The 20,729-nt window shown below is 36.2% G+C and overlaps 1 protein-coding gene across 2 annotated transcripts; it reads right to left on the minus strand.

Annotated features, from left to right (window-relative positions):
• Window positions 1-186: 186 nt before the first annotated feature.
• On the minus strand, window positions 187-20,729 carry LOC127631197 (kinesin-like protein KIF2A). Of its 2 annotated transcripts, XM_052109233.1 has the most exons (21): window positions 20,521-20,729; window positions 13,732-13,826; window positions 13,338-13,460; window positions 13,192-13,246; window positions 12,661-12,792; window positions 11,231-11,334; window positions 10,992-11,087; window positions 9,653-9,707; window positions 9,408-9,570; window positions 9,206-9,296; window positions 7,541-7,604; window positions 7,360-7,451; window positions 7,102-7,244; window positions 6,269-6,473; window positions 6,042-6,152; window positions 5,875-5,942; window positions 5,470-5,553; window positions 2,639-2,789; window positions 2,017-2,118; window positions 1,390-1,525; window positions 187-1,256 (listed from the first exon to the last, which is right to left on the minus strand). In XM_052109233.1, exons 1-21 carry the CDS (start codon window positions 20,579-20,581, stop codon window positions 1,171-1,173), a joined length of 2,217 nt encoding a protein of 738 aa, XP_051965193.1. In that variant the 5' UTR covers window positions 20,582-20,729; the 3' UTR covers window positions 187-1,170. The 2 variants fall into 2 exon arrangements, with proteins under 2 accessions (XP_051965193.1, XP_051965195.1); XM_052109235.1 differs by lacking the exon at window positions 5,470-5,553.

A 20,729-nucleotide genomic window follows, 5' to 3' on the forward strand; every position in this document is an offset into this window, starting at 1 on the left:
CACTGATTCTGGAAGCCCTGAGCTGCTTTAGTTCTTATCCTTTAGGCCAGGTCACCATAATCTCTCTGGTCTAAATCAAATATCTCCTCCTCAGTTTTACAGAGGTAAGAAATCTCAGTTTAAGGACTCTTAAAAACAAGACGTATAAATTAACAAGAAGCAAAAAATAAAGCCAGGAAACAGGATTTGTTGAATCTTTATTTAGCAACCACCGAGATGAGAGGTGCCAACATTGAAAACATCAGCAGCGGATAAGTGTTATTCCCAATTCATTTGCAATGAGAATCTTGCTGTAGTTTCAAACGTAGTTAGAAATGTTATCAGGTGATGTGAGAATGTTGGAAGTTTCAAAGGTAAAACACTAAGGGAGGAGTGTTTTGGTAGACTGTTAACTTTCTTTCCAATAGGAAACATGATATGGCACAAAAGCATTCCAAAAACTGATCTGAGACGTCAAAGGGAAGGTCATGTGGAAGGGGACAGCTGTCAAACCGCCAACATCTAACAATGACTGCTGACAATTCTCACATTCATTCGCACAACATTTCTCTCCCAGTGCATCAAACGCTTTTTTGAGAACATCTTAAAACTTCAATTATTATGCCTTAAAAAAATGGCATGGAATAAAATGCCATAACAGCCAATCAACAAAACCGCTTTACACAGCGCCAAGTATGGAAAACAAACCCCCAAAACAAGGTTATTTAAAGTGCAGATGAACCAAGTCAGTCATGCTAGGAGCGGAGTGGTAATCAGTTGCTGAGTGTACATGCATACGATTAAGAACAACTCTGAAAGAAGGATTTCAGTGGTACAAAAAACAAACAAACAAACAACAACCCCAAAAGGGTGGAATATGTGAGTATCAACTGATCCAAGTTTGTACCCTATACCTACAATGACAAAGTAAATAAATAAAATCAAAACTAAAAGAAAAAAAAAATTAAAACACTAAAGCTTTTCTCAACAAAATCGTCATTCAGTCAAGAGGTTTAATGACAAGCAAAATCCCATTCTTTGTCCTCTGCTGATTTGTAAGAGAATTATCTAACGTTTTAATTTTTTTCACATGGAAAAGTAGGAAAGAGTTTTTTAGAACACTTGTGAATACTATCAAGTAGCCTACAGGACTCTTGTATTTGTCGTTCCTCAGCGAGTGTGCATTCCAGTCTACAGCGCACGTGGCCGCTTGGGATTAATCTGCTTGCTAGCTTGTTCCTCCTCTTGGAGTGTCGAACGGAATGACCTCACTTTATCTGATAATGTGAGCAGACACACACACACACACACACACACACACACACACACACACACACAGTTGATGACTCAAGAATATTAAACTCTGAACACTTCTTTGAATCATAAAGATTATTCTAGGAGATGCATTACCTCGTAGCTCAATAAGGATCTCGATCTTCTGATCAAGAATCTGCTCAAGTTGAGAGGAGTATGTGTCTACATCATAGTCAACCTCCTCTGTCATCTCCAGGAGAACTTTCTCATCCTCAAGCCACCTGATAGACTCCTGTCAGCCCAGAGAGCATCAATAACATCATTAGCCATCTGCCCTCTTCACAGTTCAACGCATGTTTTGGGAAATCATGATCTCTTAAAAGCAAAGGCCCTGCTTCCGCCTGGTATTAAGATGCATTTTCAGTGATCCGATCAAATGTGGTGGACCGAGATCCATTCCTGTTTCTACCTGGTATTACCATGTGTCTCAAATGCATCTCCTGTGATCGCTTGTGTACAGATTTTGAGGAAAGGGTCTCTGAGTTCATGATGACATCAATCACTATGTCAGTGTGTTACTGCATAATCATAAACCGCAAAAAAGTAATAATATACAAAGAAAGCAAAAAAAAAAAAAATTCTAAAAGGTATTCAAGGCATTTCACACCTCAAATGGAATGTGGTCACATGCGTTTTTGACTGCCTCTGTATGTGGTTTCAGATCATGTGATCGGATCACCAAAATCGCACCTTAATACCAGTTGGAAACAGGGCCATACACACCTGAAACACAGCTCTGTGATCCTCCAGAACCTGTTCCTCCATCTCTACCAGCTGAGACACAGCCTCATGGAACGTGAAGAGCTGAGGGGAGACTTCTTCTTCCTGTAAATATAATAACAACAGCTTTTAATACAGTAGCGTGTCTTGATTTGAGAGCAGATGAAGTCAAGGAAACATATGTCAATCTTATTTGAAAATCTACTGTTTCTTTCTTACACTTAAAAGGAACTGTTCACCCCAAAATTTAAAAATGTCACCATTTACTTACCCTTATGGCACCTCAAACTCGTATGACTTTCTTTCATTTGCGGAACACAAACAACGTTTTTTGAAGGAAAAATTAAGCGACCTATCGAATCACTTCAGAAGACATGGATTTAACCACTTGAGTTGTATGGATTACCTCTATGCTGCCTTTATGTCCTTTTTAGAGTTTGAAACTCACTGACTTCTATTGTATAGGCAATAACAATATTTATTTAAAATAAATGGGTTTTGTTTGGGTTCCACAGAAGAAAGTAAAATAAGTCTGTGTAGGCATAAAAGTGAGTAAATGATGAACTAATTATTTTGAGTGAACTGTAACTTTACGAATAAAGACTTTAGTAAAGATCTGTTTTACATTTTGTTCACAGAGGAGCTTGAGGTCATCTCTCTGAGGGGAATTGCCCAAATCCCACTCCTCATCCATGATTTCCAGCTGGTTGATGGCGTTGACATTGGGTCGCATGCCCTCCGTCACTGCATTGGGATCCACAGTCAGCTCCTTTACTCTAAAGGCACAGGATGACATCATGTTTATAAGAATATTTTGATATTAAACATGCTGAACTGAATGACACCATGCACAGCTCACAGGACTCCAATCAACTGGGCAGAGATGAATGCTTGGAGATGTCTGATTCTTTAATGTAATCTGGATTTTTATATTTAGAAAATTCCATGCGTCTAAGGCTTACCTCCTAAAGCAAAACTTGACATGTTCACACTGCAGCCAAACACACTTGAGTCAGTCATTGCGGGTTCTTGAGTGACTCCCGTAAACAATTTACACACAGAACGATACATTGGGGGTTACGTCTGCATTTAAACACGGTTGACAATCCCAAAAATTTGCAGCATTTACATGGCCACTGTATACTCTTGCCTTATGTTAAAATGGAATTTAACTTTGTTTATTTAAAGCTAATAACCGTAATAGCAAAAATAAACTGTTTTCAAAACAGCTTTCTGAATACGTCTACCGTTGGTTTAAAATACTCAAAAAACTCGCCACCAACTCAAGCCATTGGTTGAGTACCGTTGGTCTAAGAGGGTCATTCTAAACAAACAGAGACAAAGTCAGTGCGTAGTGTGGCAGGGCAGAGGGCGGAGCCGGGTCATGATTCTGCACACCCGGCCCCTAATCAGGCTAATCAAGCCTCTGAGAGGGATAAAGGCCGAACGGTGACAGCAGTGCGACAGAGAGAGAGTTATGGGCAACTGTCCAACACCTGTGTGTGTTTGTCTTTTTGGTTATGTTCATTATTAAATAATTTAATTTACATTACATTTATATTGTCAAGCTGGTTCTCGCATCCTCCTTCCCCCTTTACCTTGTTACACGTGGTTTTTGAGAAAATTAACCTATGAACAGCTTACTAATAGCTGCCTCTGCATATTAAGCTTGGATAGGAAAAAGTTACATCAGCTTAAAAAAGTCTAATATCCAAAAGATTACCATTTTAACCTAAGGTTTCTGCTAGAGGTTTGCATTCCTACAGAACTCCTGCAGGACCCGATTAGATTTCTCGCAGCTTGGGCTAACAATTCCGCGTTGAATGCGGTAGCTGACAGTACTTCTTAAGTGTGGTGTGCGGTAGCGGATGGTCACAGAAAAGTCTAAAATATCCAATGTGGATATCTTTTTTAAGTTATTAATTTTTGAACACAAAAAAGAAGAAGAAAAAAAAAAAAGAATCAAATGATCTAACATTTAGAGCAGGCTAAGGCGGCAGTCAACGGTGCATTAGAAGAATGGCAGAACAAAGCTTGGACACACTGTGTCATCCTAGGTTGTAAAACTCAAACTGGAAAACGGTCAGTTTAGTGTTAAGAAACCAACCTCAGGCAAGTCAGATGGCATCATGTCATGCGTCATCCGATAATAGTAATAACGGAAAAACAAAACGTTCTTTGTGTACACTTCTTGTCTATTTGAATGGCTTTTGCCCTTTGAGTAAAACAAATGCTGGGTTGCGGGAACAGGAGTAGTTGGAAAGAAAATCACTGTGGGTAGAGAGTGGGTGAACAGAGGATAATGCAGCAGGAGCATTCGTGTGTGGGATGTTTTAGGTTTAACAAGCATTCGATGATTAAATTGACCACAATGTAAATTCAACCTTCTCCAGCACACAGCAAGAGCTTTTGCTTTTAAATAAAATTAAACCGAAATAACTGAACATTTCAAGAGCCACGCAAAAAATAAATACAAATAAAATCAGTCTTCTGAACAATGCAACCGAGGCCAAAAATGAGGAATATATGTAGCAATTTGTGCAAACATATTTCAACATGGACTGTTTTTTTGTGACTGTTTATGGTGTCATCAATGTTTTTATATTATTTGTGTGTACTGTTCATTAACATTAATAATCATATTAATGAGTTATTCCCAAAGGAGAAGGAAGGACAAAACAGCACCACCAAATATGACACACATTCCCAGGGTTAGAAAAATGAAATGACAGCAGATCAGGGGGGAAATGAAAATGTTTACACCAAGCACAACCATTGTCGTGAGTGCAGCAAATGTGTCTAGTATATAACGCAACAGACTGTGGTTATATGCATTGTAGTGCACGAGTCTTCCCATGCATCAGTTGCAAACAAGGGGACTTTTGTTACCAACTGAGCAGTGTTGGGGAGCTACTAGGAAAGCTAAAAACTACTCATCACAATATATACAAAAGAAAACTATATAATAATTTAATAATAATATAACCAGATCTATATAATCGGATTGTACTATATACTTAAAAGACATGAAACAGTATTTATTTGGCACAAAAACAATAAGGTTCTAATTTACAGTGAAAGCATCAAACATAAAACACCAAAATTTTCACCAAATGCTAAATAAATAAATAAAAAACATTGATTATATAACTGAACTGAAAACATAGAGCTACATATAGCAGCGTTGAAATATTTATTACACTACAATCTTGGTGAAAACCATTTGAGTGACGACTCAAATGAATCTGAACTGGTCTCAACATACAACATACTGAAATGAATCCGTTTTAAAATAAGTCCAGGAATGTGTATTAAAGTAAATAAGTACGATTTTGAATTCATGTTGACTTAAAGTTAGTATTATTACGACTTTCTGCAAGTCACTCCCCAACACTGCTATTGAGCGTGTATCTGATTTAGAACAGGGTGGTTAAATGCGCAGACGTGTGCTCATACTCATAAGTGGGAGAGGATTCAGAGCGACTTCCTCCCCCCTGAGAGAAGGGGATGTCAGAGGGGCTAATCCCAAACTCCTTTACTCTGAAGAGAGTCAAGAACAGAAGAGAAGAGAGGGGGAGAAGAGCACAGCCAATCAGGAGAGAAGTATAATTAGGACAAGTATTGTTCACATCAGCACCTGCATTTTGAATCACTAGTAATTACAACAGCCATATAGATAACTTTTATTAATATCCAAACATTGAAAGTGACATTTTAAGATCTCAAAAAAAAAAGAAAATGTTTTTTTTTTTTTTACATATAAAGGGCAAATGAAAACAGCTAAAAGCTACAGTACAATAGTCCTATTCCTCTTAAATTTTCATAATTTTAAACTGTCGGTACACAATATTCCATCCTCACCTGTTGGCATATCTCAAAGTGTTCAGCGTGTTCTCACAGGAGGCCATACCAGGAGAGATGGTGGCGATCTGGGAAGGTAACAGTCACAATTTAGAGCTGTGTAAACCGCCTAATATTAACTTATGCCAAATCCCAATGAGTGTGAACGATTACTTAATCAAACTTACCATGCATGTCCTGGAGTTCTCTCCGATGAAGGAGTCTCTAAGGACCTGTGTGAGCTTGCTTGCTCTGAACGGGGTGTGTGGTTTATTACGGCCCAAAGCTCTAATACATTCCTGATAGATCAAGTAAAAAAAAATTGTATCAAAGATTTAATTACATAATAATAAAATATCCATAATATCTAAAGCTTGTCATTAATACTCTAGGGCTGCTTTTGGATGGTGCTGACCTTCAGAGCCAGCAGACTCTTGTTGATCTCGGCTCCCTCTAAGCGAGTCTGCCGGTCAGCGCTGGACGTGTCCGCTCCACGCTCGTTACCTGCCAGATCAATGAGTGAGAATTTGCCATGCATTTTGCCCTTCCTTCGCAGAATGATCTGGAAGACGGCATGGCTACGGGATGAGTGGGCATTGGCTGAAGTCTGACCTGACGTCCTGACATGGAAGAGTAAAAGGTAAAATTTGGTCAGGGGTTTCAGATGCATGTAGTGTCAATTAGGGATGTCAAAAGTACTGGGACTTTGGTATCAACATACTTTGGTACAATCTTTCTGCAGCATCTGTGGAACCATTTCAATTTGGTACCCGAGGACTGTCCCTCTGATCATGGCAGCCACAAAGAAAATATCGGTGTACGCATATTACGATAATTCTGCTAATCTCAAGGTGGTTTGATTATTTCTATATATTTTTACCTGACGGGCCAGCGAGTCTTGTAGGCTAGCCTGCAGGGTGTGAACACAAGTTGCCACATGCACACATTTTTGCCACATACGTTGTTTAGTAGCAGCATGTAACTAATGGAGTTTGAATGATGACAAAATAAATAACAGATGGATTACATTTCACTAGTTTTGGCATCAACTACTGAACTTTTGGTATCATGACAACCCTACTGTGAACTGATTCCAGATTAAAGATCACGCAATCATTTATGAAAAGTGAATCAGAAGTCATATTCATTGAGCAACATCAGATAATTACAGCAATATTTAATGTATATGATGGCTGATATGCTCAAACACCCAAGCAAAGCATATTTGTACCCCTCACTGTGCATTACCTGCAACTGTTCCCCATTTCAATGAGTTTGAGGACATCCTCCGTGCATTTGACCTCTCGCTCCTGAAGCCCAACCACCTGCACCTGCTGTTTCCCGTCCTCCAGCACACGCAGCTTAGTCTTCCGATTCAACAAGTCAAACACCTACAGAACCAATGAATTACTAACTACCACCTTACCATGTAGGCAAAATTCTTGACAGGGTATTCATACCTCTTATTTTATAGACAAAGAGATGACGTAAAACAGAGCCACTTGCCTTTCCACTGTAGATTTCAAAGAAAGTTGCGTAAACCTGAAGGTCCAGCTTCTTATAATTTGGTTTCTTCAGCATGAGAAAAACATCTCGAGCTGTGTGTATAACAAGTATATGAATAAGCTTGCTTGAAGGAAATAAAAAGAGATTAAACTAATTAAAAGTTCTAACAAACATTAATTACCAGCTAATGCATAGATTCCTTTCGAACAATCCTGGTTCTTTCCAGAAAAATCTCCACCCATGGTCTAAAACAGAACACAATCATTGTAAGCTTTATGTCCTATAACAGTAGTATATTAAAATAAGAAATACAGTACTGTGGAAAAGCCAATAAAGTTGTGGATATTTTGAATGTAAAATGGTTAAACTGTGCATACAATGTGGTTCTGATTATGTACTCAAGAGCATTTTAATTGTTAAGTTATGTATTTATTACTCTATTGTATTTGTACAAATGTTCTTATTTTTCTGCATTAAAAGTGTCTGGGCACCAGAAACCGTATATCGTTTCGCTTATCAACCTATATCTTCTAAACGCAAAGTCCAAACTTAGCAAAACTTGGTTAACATTGCCAAAGTATTAAGGATGCTCACAAAATTTTGTCCAATTCTGCCCAGTCAAGTCATTTTTATTAGTATATCACTTTTCACAACACACATAGTTTCAAAGCTGCTTTACAGGAAATCATGCATTAACAAAAATGTAAATGTATATCTATAAAGTCTTAGAGTGATCATTGTGTAGTTTGATTAAATATGATTGTAAATAGTGTATGGAAATTAAATAATAATTGTATTTAAAACCCCTGCGAGCAAGCTAAAAGTGACATATGTTGCACTACAACTGAAAGAAATGTCACAGCTCTGTAACCGTTTCATCAAGGAAGGCAATCTTCTTTGGTTCAAGTGCTAAAATATTCATAAAATATCAATTGAGTAAATCAACAAATGCATATCAAATTTCAGCAGCTAATAAGTTGCGTTGTGAAAGGCTGATCATTATGAAATTTGGCATCCACATTAAGGTTCCCGAAATTAGGCTGTTTCCCAAAGTTTGTGAGAACTGTTGCTATAATAATTAAGGTTTTAGATAATAACTTTGGAACTGTTGTGACTAGAATAAAAATGTGTATTTCCTCTGAATCCATTACTGCTCCAAAATCATATGTTCATGTTGATTTCCATTTCCAAATGAAATTTGTCTACTACAGGTTCTTTGATTTTTTTAAACCTACTGTTTCGAAATGGTAGCAGGCCATTTGTCTGATTCACATGCAAAGAGTTATGTATCATCTAAAGACCCTCCTGACAAAAACTTGTTAAAATATTTTATTCTTCAAGGCATTTCAGAGTTATACGCTGATGTTTTTGGGTGTGACCTATTATGAGCAATTGGCCTGTAGCATGAAAGTACACTATAACTTGTGCAGCTGTCAGAGCAATTGCAGGGATGCAAACTAATGAGAGGTAAAAAAAGATCAGAAAGTCATTGCAGGTGTTCAAGATGTACATTTTTTTGTTGATTTGTTAGTTTTATTTAAAGTTTTTAATTGTTTAAGCTTAAAGTAACTGTTTTAAGTTATTTTAATAAGGAAAATAATTTTACCAAACAATTTGGGTGAATGAGCTTAAAAAAGGTGACTTTAGCTAAAAGGTGAGTAGTTTACATGCATCCCTGAGTTGAAATGTAACACAAAAATAACAGCGTCCACAGGATCCACAGAATCAAATGTAATTATTTTGGACATCATCTCTTCTTCACATGTGCTTGGACCCCGTTAATTGCCGCTTGTGGCTATATTTATTTGTACTTTTACCCTGTTGCTATAAAAGAAATACCACTCACATGTGTTTTTCCACTTCCTGTTTGGCCATAAGCAAAGCACGTGGCCATTCCTCTATCAAAGATAGTTTCCACAAGAGGTCTTGCGGTAAACCTGCGGAGACAGCGTAATAATTAAATCCTGACATCCAAAGGGAAATTCTAGCTTATTTAACAATAGCATTTAAGAAAAATGTATATATCAAAATATAAAATCATCCTCTACCTGTAAACCATTTCATTTGTTGTACTGTCATCAAAGGCATAATCAAAGCGAAATGTTTGGTTCTCTAGGTATCGAGTCAGGTCCACTTTCTGTTTTGGTTCATGGACCATAACAACATCTTTACTTGGAATAGTAATGACATCCAAGTCCTTTACTGTCAACTCTAAAATGCCCAATTAAGAGATAATTAACAATGCATTCTAAACAATAAAATATATATTTGTTTTGTAACTTTTTTTTTTAACCTTTTTTATTAAGGGGTCGTTTCCTTACGCACACACATATTCGATGCTCTTCAATCTGTCAAAAAAAGAATCACAGATTTAAACTTTTGTCCTATTTACAGTGACATGTTTACTAATATTTATGATGTCTGAAATTGACTGTTAACTGTTATATTGCACTTTTAAGCACATTATTTTCAGGTTTAATAAAGTATATTTTATCTCCATCATTATTGAATCCATGTTTTATGTTTACTGTGTTATAGTGTGCATTCGTGACCCTGCACTCTGACCCCAGCTTAACTGGGATATGTGAAAAATAAATAATCTCACCATGTATATGCAGAAATGTATGTATAATGTGTGACAATTGATCAATTTATTTATTATCAATTTATTTTATTTACTTTAGTATTACGGTTCACTTGCATGTTCAACTGAGGCTGTACAATATAATATAAAAATAATAAATTGAACTCGTATCAACCCTATCACAAGTATCACCTCTTAAATTGATGTGTATTACAACACAAACATTAATAGCAGATAAAACACGTGAAATGTATATTTAAATATACTGGTAGTGATTGAGTCCGCTGTTCTTTATGTAAAAGCACTTTGCCTGTAGTGTCAGAAAAGCGCTATAAGTGTAAAATTCCTTCATTCAAAACATGTGAAAATGTGTGTTGTGTATCTTCATCAAAGCAAGTAATATTACAGTTTTAAATGTTTAATCATATAATATTATAATATCAACATGAAAATAACACATTATGACTCCGGCTCTAAATATCAACAGTCATGATTACACATGGCTATATCCAGGTAAGCTCAAATCATAAGATTCATCCGCCAGCATAGCAGTGCCTCGTTTAGTGTTCTTCTGCAAATTGCTTGCAATGTTAAGTTTCAACCACAGATGTCGCTAGAGAGCACAAAGTAAGTAGAGCAGCTTTAAGCACATTTAGCTCCTAATTCTTATTACTGTAATGCAGAAAATTAGTAATATACTTAAGATTATACATCATGGAAGCATTTTCTGTACTGAAATTTATGTTGATATATTTTTTTAATTTGCATTACAGTTATAAGATTAAAGGGCAAATGTGCTTATTTGGCATGAAAATAATGTCACGTTGCAAAAAAAAAGCAAAAAACAATTATGATTACGAAGAAAAAAAAAAAAAGAGCTTTTTCTTAGTTTTTCTTTTGATTTTAGAGTGAAATATGACCTGAACATGTTTTCGTGATATTTACCTCTTTGGCTCCATTATTTAAATGCCAAAGCAATTACGATGAATGTTTTTTTGATGTTTGATTTATGAGATTCACTTTATAAAGCACTTCTGTTCATGCTTACCAAATCTGTTGTGGTTAAAGGCCGATAGTCTAGGCTTCCTCTGAAGTCTCTAATCATCTGCAGTATTTCATAGTTTGGAATGGTTGTATCAGTCTCCTTCAAGACAAAACAACAACAAAGCACATTCACAACAAGAACGCCATCAGATGAAATAAACAAAGTCAAACCTGAGAAACACATTACAAATAAATGCAGATAGTAGAGATGAGACCAAGAGATGGAAAGATGAGAAGTCTGACCTGTGCTTTCTTCTCTCTCAGTTCCTGTTGCTGTAGCCTACGTCTCTCCCTCTTCTCCTGCAACTTCTCCACTTCCTTCACACAATTCGACTTCCTCCTCGCTGCTACAGAGAGGAGACCGACACACAATTCTGTCTAAGCAAATGCAACAATTGCTTCCTCTCTTTCAACCCGCCAGCCTCCCAGTCTGTTTCTCTCTCCCAATGTGTGTCTATCCAGACTGAGTGGCCATTGAAGCAGGCCAGTTCTTCTGGCAGCTGGCACATGGTAGCGCCAATAACAGCCCTCTCCATCTTAAAAAAGCTCTTATTTATTGAGCAGGGCTTTTACAAGTCATTTATATGTGCACTCCTGTTGTCTAAATCGTTTATTTCATGTTATGCTGATGCTACTGTTTGCAGTGCCACTGTAGCAGTAATGTTGTATATGATAAATTCAAATAATGGGTGTCATTAATATTCATCAGATTTATTTAATCTACTCAAAAACAGAGCATTAGATTCTGCATAAAAACATCTGCACTAAAATATGTTTGCTCAGCAATAGAAATAGAATAAGCTAGCATCAGAGTCGACTCTCCTCCATTCGTTCTGTGTAAACAACATGCTCCATCAGAGCAACCTTAAAGGAAATGTTCACATGAAAATTAAAATTGTCATTATTTACTTCTCACCTTGTTCCAAACCTGTATGACTTTCTCTTTTCAGTGGAACACATAAGATGCCCCCTTTACTTTCATTGTATGGGACAACACAGCAACAAAATTTCTAATCTTGCATTGCACAGAAGAAACAATGTGAAATGGGGTTTGACATAAGGATGAGAAAATAATAGATTTTTATTTTTTTGGCTTAACTATCCCCTTAAACATTTTCATTAAAGCATGCAGCTTTTTACTTTCTATGGTTGCTCATTGCTGTTATCAATGAAACCTTAAAATTCAGATGTATTAATGTCTGTGGATAGTTCTAAATTTCAAAAAAATAAATAAATAATAACAATCCATAAGGGATTGAATTTCACTCCACCTCTAAACTGAACAAGCCAATCAAACATGCTTGTGGATGGAAGGTACAACCAGTTTGATGATTTTGATTCCAGGTTAAGTCAGCAGCCAGACTCATGTAAGTTTCATGACTTCAAAGCAAGAGGATTAATCAGGGAAGTTCAGAGACAGATCAAAGCTGTCCAGTCATGGACAGTCTAATGAAAAACCACACTAGCATTCATAGGGGTGGCCAAATTAACCCCGATGAGACAGAGCCAAGACAGGACAGATGAACAAGGTTTACTGCAAAATACAGACTTCTTCTGTCACAGTGTATGACACACATCCTCTGCAGGAGGCCTCCTTTGACTTTTAACGTTTTCCTGTGGGACACAGGGGTTGATGGGTACAGATTGAAAATGGGCGAGAAGTGTCATATTACCATTTTGTTGTTGCTGAGTTAGCTGACTTTGGGTCTGGCTCTGTGTGGGCTGAGAGGGCTGTTGTGCTGGTGGTGGAGGAGGTGCTGATTCTGGCTGCTGCTGCTGGGCCGGCCGTGCTCGAGTTGAGCCAACTATAAAAAAACAGGATGCACAAGAGTAAGGAAATCACACTTACACAAACCAAGTGTGTTGTAAAACCCTTAAGCATCACTTGGTCAGAAGGTAGCAGAAGTTCAAAACGAGTAATTATTGCAGCATGAATACTGCATTTTATATATTTTTGAGCCTGGATTTTTAGTTACACTATGTTTTATCATGGTCCATGAAGCTCTTCAGTTTTAAAAGATCAAGAAAAATGTTATCCCTTGTGACATGACCCCCTTTAAAAAGCAGTTAATATAATGGTGTTCTCACTACAAACCAATCAATAACAACTAAATGAGAGAAGAACACAAGAAAGGAATGGACCAAATGTTTAAACATTTGAATTACAAATGAAGACGTCCTGAGTAATATATGAGCAAATATACCTCTGTTGTCCCTGGATGGTATTTCGCTCCTTCCCGGTGCAATAGTTCTACGATTCTGCACGCAAACAGAACCAGTTCAAAAGGTTAAAAGGATCAAATAACAATCAGAGTGCAAGTTTAACAAGTAAATTCAATCTTATTCTAACCTTAGCGATTTTGTTGACCTTCACAGAGCTGGGCGTAGGAGGTGGTGGGGTTACAGGGCTCAAGGAAATCTCCTCCTCTGCTGCAACATCTGGATTTAATGAGAATATGCACTCCAAATCGATCTGTTCCAAAAAAAGGACACTATTTAGAACACAGCTGTGAAAATTACAAGAAAAAAATCCTACCCTTTTAAATCCTAGTTAAGCAGAATTTCCTGTACTGATTACATAATAGCAGAATGCATATTTTAAAAGGAATACAGCACAAGTCCATTGACTGAGTGCTTGTACTATCCGAGTACCAAGTTTCATACTGCACGGCACGCTAACAACACAAGAATGTTGTTCCATCCATTATTAATAATACAGGAAGCTATGAGGATACAAGACTTACCTCTTTCCCTTTAGTGTCTCCATTTTCTATCCATTCCACAGTAACACTATCATTATCTTCATTTAAGGAGGTCACCATGGCCTGGTGTATTCGCCCTGAAAGATATCCAACAGAGATGAGTGTACTAATGTACTAACTTAAAATTTTATACAAGTTTGAAGAGATCTTGAAAAGTGAGGTTATGAAAAAGACAGCATGAAAGCAGAAATCCTGTTCCTCAGGATACTTCAGAAGTTCAACACCGAACAAACACAGCCATCTTCAAGGTTTTGCTTCATGAAACAAGAGCTCATCTGTTTAATCAAAGAGCATTAAAAATAACGTGTGAATGTGAAGAAATTAGGACAGAAATATTTTACTACTATATAATATAGTAAAATATTATTTAAATATATTAATATACAAATATTAAAAAAATATTTTATATAAAGATTTATAATAGAAAATAAATTAGTTCAAAAACAACAGTGTAAATGTAAAATTGACCAAAACTAGAGATGTATTTTAAGTATTTAGAAATGTTTTGATATTTTAAACATTATATTTCATGTCATTCTTAAGTTTTAATGCCTTAAAAGGAAATCAAATATACCCATTTTATTATTTGTTTTACTTTTTTATGTTTCAAGTTAAATGTGTAAAAATGACATCTTGAGGTGTATGACGTACACATGCAGAACAAGCACACATTAAGAAATATGACAGTTATATGACAGTTAATCATGAAAGTCTTAAGAGACAATTACTCATCATAATTAAAATAATTTTTTTGACAATTAATCATCAGCCAAATTTCATAATCATGACAGCCCTAGTTAATAGAAAAGGCCCAGCATCTATGAAACTTCTAGATTTCTACATTTTGTTTCAGCAAATGTAATTAATTAAAATGGGATGAGTCTCATCATATGACGCAGGAAGATAAACATATCCTGATATGCACTACTGGCATCAATCTGATCTGTTTTACCTGCTTTTTAGAACTATCTTTATTGACAAAAATATACAGTTGAAGTCAGAAGTTTACATACACTTAGGTTGAAGTCATTAAACCTCATTTTTTAACCACTCCACATATTTCATATTAGCAAACTATAGTTTTGGCAAGTTGTTTAGGACATCTACTTTGTGCAAGACACAAATAATATTTCCAACAATTGTTTACAGACAGATTTTTCACTTTTATTTGACTATATCACAAATCCGGTGGGTCAGAAGTTTACATACACTTAACTGTTAGTTATCTGTGCCTTTAAGCAGCTTGGAAAATCTAATTTAGTCAAGCCTTTAAGCAATTAGCTTCTGATAGGGTAATTGGAGTGAATTGGAGGTGTACCTGTAGAAATATTAAAAGGCCTACATTCAAACTCAGTGCCTCTTTGATTGACATCATGGTAAAATCAAAAGAAATCAGCAAAGACCTCCACAAGTCTGGCTCATCCTTGGGAACAATTTCCAAACGCCTGAAGGAACCACGTTTATCTGTACAAACAACAGGACGCAAGTTAGGGCTGCCCCCTAATAATCGACCAAAGGCTAGTAGTCGATGAGAAGAGTCTTGGTTGACCAAGTTTTGATTGGCCGGTTGGTTGCAGGAAAAAAAAACTCAACAGGAAACCGACGAAATACCGCTGTATTAACATCTGTACCGACGTATAACTGCTGGTTGGATGCTAGTTGGTTCTATGGGGTAATTTTCGTTAAAGGAATAGGTCACACAGAAATGAAAATTTGCTGATAATTTACTCACCCTCAGTCCATCCAAGATGTATCTGAGTTTCTTTCTTCATCAAAACAGAATTTAAGATTTTTAGGATTTCATTTCAGGCCTCCTCCTTTAAACAATAGAATTGAATGTACTTTATTTTTGGATGGTCCAAAATGCATATTTGGGGTGCATCAAAATAATCCAGACTCCAGTCAACAAATAAAGTTCTTCTGAATGCAAACGATTGATTGTTTTTAGAAACAAAACAATACTTTTAACTACAAATGTTCACTTCTGTACATCTCTGTGACACGCGCTCATGAGAGGGATGACGTAAGCTCGTTGGTAAGGTCATGCATCATGTGGAAGATAATGCATCATTGTACCATAAATGTATTTTAGTACATTCACTTGCATTGTTTAAAGGAGGAGGCCTGAAATGAAATCTTAAAACACAGATGCATCTTGGATGGTCTGAGGGTGAGTACATTTTCAGCAAATTTTCTTTTTTGGGTGAACTATTCCTGTAAGCAGGGTTAGGGTTAAGCCTACACAATAAAGCAATATGCCTTGATTTAAAACTTTTAACTTTTTATTTATTTTAACGAAAAATTCAAATTAAACTGGAAAGAAACTTTTTGAAAGATGGCTTTACAAAAGTTGTGAAGGGCAACATCTCTCTGGCAAAGAACCTACTTCATCTGTGCATTCTCTACCAAAATTCAAATCAAAATTTGTAATACTTTTGTTTTGTTCCCTCCTTCATGATATTGAGATTGCAATATCCAATTACATCAGCAACCCCTCCGGTGAATATTCATGCTTTAGTGATTTCGCATTGAAAATTGAATTACTTTATTTAAAAAAAATGAAAAACTTAAATCAAATACATTTCTAAATTCAAATTGCACTCCAAACGAAACAAAAAAGCAATTAAAATAACGAAGAGATCAAAAAATAATAATAATATATATAAGTAACAACCTTGCCATTTACCATCAGGCAAGTATCCATCTAAACATTACTTAAATGAAGACATAAAAACTATTATAAATATAAAAATAATATGATGCTAATAATCACTGAAATATAAATCATGGTTCGAAGTCAAAGTGTTTTTGTATTATTGTATGTTTTAATTACAGATGTATAGGCTGCAGAGTTGTGGTCTGTGGAAAAAGCAAACTGAACTCAAAGTACCTCCTGAGCTGAGATGTCTGAGGTCTTTTGCAGCACTCATAGATGATACTGTTCTTGCAAAAAGAAATTCAGAAGACAGAAACAAAGAGTGAGAACCTTTAACACGTGCGTGTTCCATGAGACTGCATGCCTCCGAACAAAAAACGTGTCATACATACCAATAGATGACTTTTCTATTATCTGCTCTTAATAATAAAAATAAAAAAAATCACTGCATGCACTTGAAAAATTTATATTTTAAAGGCTCATTATTACAGTGTAGTGTTTCTCTGTAATAGTGCTGCAACTAATGATTATTTTGATAATATATTAATCTAACGATCATTAGAACAATTATTTGACTATTCTGCGATTATTGCCACAATTAATCATTAGCTCTTAACCGATTATTCACCTTGTGCCCCGAATTAATCATCTTTTAAAAATACCTCTAAATTACATTCACTGAATTAAAGGAAAAAATACTTTTATTAAGTTTAATTCAGTGAAGAAATTCACTGCAAAATAATCCTATTGTTATCAAGTATTTTTGTCTTGTTTTCCATTTAAAATTGTCTAAAAATCCTTAAAACAAGATCAATTTACTTGAAAAGCAACTTACTAAGACTTGCTTTAAGAGAATTTATCTTAAATATACCGGTAAGTGTATTTTGTATATACGTGTATTTTTTTCACTTGGTTTAACTTCTGTAAGCGTAGTACAGACAAAATATACTTATATTCAAGTTCTATTCTCTATTTGTATTTTTCATATATATTCAACATTCACAGATAACAATTCTTTATTCTGCAGTATAGTTCCTAAAGTAAATGAACATTGTTTTAAATTAGTATTAGATATTTATATTCGAAAGCAAGCCAAAACAAAAACAAATCAAAAACATACTTTGTTGCAGTGTACAATGGGGTGAAGACTCTCTCACCTTTCTGTTCACTTCAATCCATCTTTAACTCACAAAAAAAAAAAAAAAAACTCTTATTAATAAAGCCGCATATTGCCAATTTTCTTCACTATAAGAAATGCACAGTGACATATATTATGATTCAATAAGTCGCGAGCCATCGCGTTATAATCTAGCTGAATCAAGCGCGTGCACTCGAGGGACGAGCGCCCCTGTGACAGAGTTTATCAGCCGAATGCAGTTTAAATCTCTCCTCCCTCAGATCGGGACATTCGCGCATCTCATAGAAGAGGCGCTGACCGCACAGAGAAATGCCAGTTTCGGAGTTTGTAGGTAACTACATGACCTGCTTCCGTATTATTTGACCTTTAGCTATAGTTGTTACAACCTCAAAAGAACACAAAATTAAATCACACTGTCTTCTCAAAAGGGAGAACATAAAATATACTATCCTCATCTGTTTTGACAGTCTACCAAATAACTTTGGTGCCAATACCAATGTAATACCATCTCTTAATACCAACAAAACTGGTTTGACTGAATCTACACCACTATTTCTGTAAATTTCATGTTTAGGATAAACTAGTGGCTAAGCAACGAAGGTGCTTTGATGGTTTCTGAATGATTTTTCCCCCTTATTATTATTATTACAGATCTTCTCCCAATGGGAGGCAATGGCATAGGTCTGCACAATTAATCGAAAAACTAATTGCGATTACGATTACAGCTGCCACATTATGTAATCGTGAAAACTGACAATTACAGCATTCAATTTCAAAGTCTGCTCTTTTGTGTAAATGGTTTCCATTTACATTTTTTTGCAGCGGTTGAGTATTCTAACCAATAACTAACATGTCCACTGAGCAATGAAACGGCAATGGCCAAACAGAGCCACTTAAATTGGTCCTCCGTCTTATCAGTAATGACAACTGATCCTAATGCACAAGTTTTAAACCATCTGAATAACCAGATGCTTGCTTTATGTTCCACCTCTGTTTGTGGAGGCATATGAAAATTAATACTGAAGAAACATCACCTGACACTTGAAAAAAAGCTGTAGAACAAGAGCGAAAACCACTTTGGAATTATTTTGGATTCATTGCATATTGCACCACTTGCTTTGAACGTAGATGTTAAATACATGACAAAACTAAAATGCTCCCATTATAATCAAATCATAGACACCATGTAAATAATTGATTTATAATGCTGATTAGACAGCCATGTTTTTAATGAGAGTATTCACGAGAGTGCAGAACTTTGTGAGGAGCGTCACTGAGCTCACGTTGAAATGCAGTTCCCAGTGTAAACCTGAAGTGAATGACAGCAGTCATTGTAATGGGAGAGTTTGTCACATTGCTCGACTTCTGTGTTTTGTTTTGTCATATTAATAAGTAGGCCAATATTAATTTAATTTGTACAAAATAAATATAAAGTCATTCAGCTTTACTGTTTTAAGCCAACATAAACAGACTCATTGTCATTCCCACTAAAAATCAAAGATGGCGCTAGTGTGAATAACGTCTATGGGCCATATTTCCACTTCACCATTTCTAATTTTAATAAAAAGTGAAGTATCTTTTGAACACTTTGTTTGATTTAAAAGAAATGTTATGCATCATCAACATCATGTCTTAAGGGTACCAGAGCAGAAAGGAGACAACGTCACCAATTTTTCAAAAGATAACCAAACACATTTGGGTGCTGACTTTAAACTTGGCACGTCTGTTTGCCGTCATCGAGATGTATCAAATGTGTGGCGCAGTGTGGCAATTTCTGGATCCCACTAAGTAAAGTTTTGAAAATTGTTCTTCTGTTCCCCTTTGGGTCTCCACATTGGGCTTCCTACAGCATAGGCAGTTCTTCACAGAACAAATCCTGATTCACTTCAAAACCACTTAGCTGTCCCAAAACGTTTCTTACCAATCATTCTGAACTCTCAATTTGTCATCTCCCTTTTGGTGAATATTAATATTGTGGCCATGTGGTGCAATGGATTGCACGCTGGATTTGAGATCGGAAAGGTACAAGTTAGAACCCTACTTACGGAGAATCATACAACAGTGTGCATTTGCAAAGTATGTCATAGCCACACTGTGGGCCCTGTAGGTCAGATAGAATTTTATGCCATTTCTTGGCCCCATAACAGCTGTTCACAGTTATATTTACTATTGGTTTACTTGGCATTACAGAATGACTATATATAATCTTCATTATAAAAATTAAAAAGTCCCAACTGTTGGAATGGAATCCAGGACGAGATCAAACTCTTGGGGACAGAGGATGCCAAATCATAAACTTTCAAAAGACTTGTCATCAACAACTCATGCCACTTGCGAAAGTCATCTGTCCATATTTATATATATGCTAGCTCATTATAAATATGAAACATCTCAGATTTCACAATCTGTGACTGAGGTCAAGTCAGGACTATGGAGCAGAGTCAAAATTGTACGGTTGGTTCAAATCTCAAGTGACTCTCAAAACTAACCTTAAGTTATCTCTCTTTAAACTGACTTACATCCAATTTCTTAGGCAAAACTTAAATTTGCGAGTAAAAGACAGTTAACATCCCAGACCATAGAACTTCAATAATTATATTCTTCATCAAGTGGGGTTTCTCATTAAACACACACGTAATAAATAGTTCCCCACTAATCAGTTCCAAATAATCCAGTTATTGGATTCAAATAAAACATGATCTCACACATTGTGAATAACTAAACAAACTCCACCCGGGTTTAGCAGGTGGCTAACGTGAATCGCCCGTTGCCATGTTGAATGACACACAAGCTAGTTAACTACCACGGCAATCAGCACCAACAGACCAAACTCAACGTACTGTATTTTTAATCAGACCTGACCACCAAACCCTGTTGTTTCTGTGAGGTTTATGTGTGAGGTTACGTTAGCATCCGTTAGCCGAACCGGGGCAACGACTTTAACGGTCGGAAACAAGCGACCCAAATATGAACTCACCATCGCTGCGCTTTATCTCCACATAAATCCCCACGATGATCTTGCCGAAGCTCACCGCCATGGCTCATTTATGGGGGTGAAGGATACACTCAAAAGGACGGGCGTGCGGGAACTTCAAAATAGTGTTTATTTTTGAATTTTTCACATTTGTTGTTCCGTGTTGATCAAAACCGGGAGGCGGCCACAGCGCAAGACATTAAAGAGGTAGA

This window comes from Xyrauchen texanus, chromosome 37, assembly GCF_025860055.1.
Source record: "Xyrauchen texanus isolate HMW12.3.18 chromosome 37, RBS_HiC_50CHRs, whole genome shotgun sequence".
Lineage (NCBI taxonomy): Eukaryota > Metazoa > Chordata > Actinopteri > Cypriniformes > Catostomidae > Xyrauchen > Xyrauchen texanus.

Bases quoted from the DNA above. Each gene is read 5' to 3' on its own strand.
- LOC127631197 (XM_052109233.1), bottom strand. From the start codon at position 20,581: ATGGCGGTGAGCTTCGGCAAGATCATCGTGGGGATTTATGTGGAGATA. The intron at 13,247-13,337 runs GTTAGAATAAGA...GTTTGCGTGCAG, and splicing joins AGGTCAACAAAATCGCTAAG to AATCGTAGAACTATTGCACC. The intron at 7,605-9,205 runs GTGAGTGGTATT...GTTCTGTTTTAG, and splicing joins CAGGAAGTGGAAAAACACAT to ACCATGGGTGGAGATTTTTC.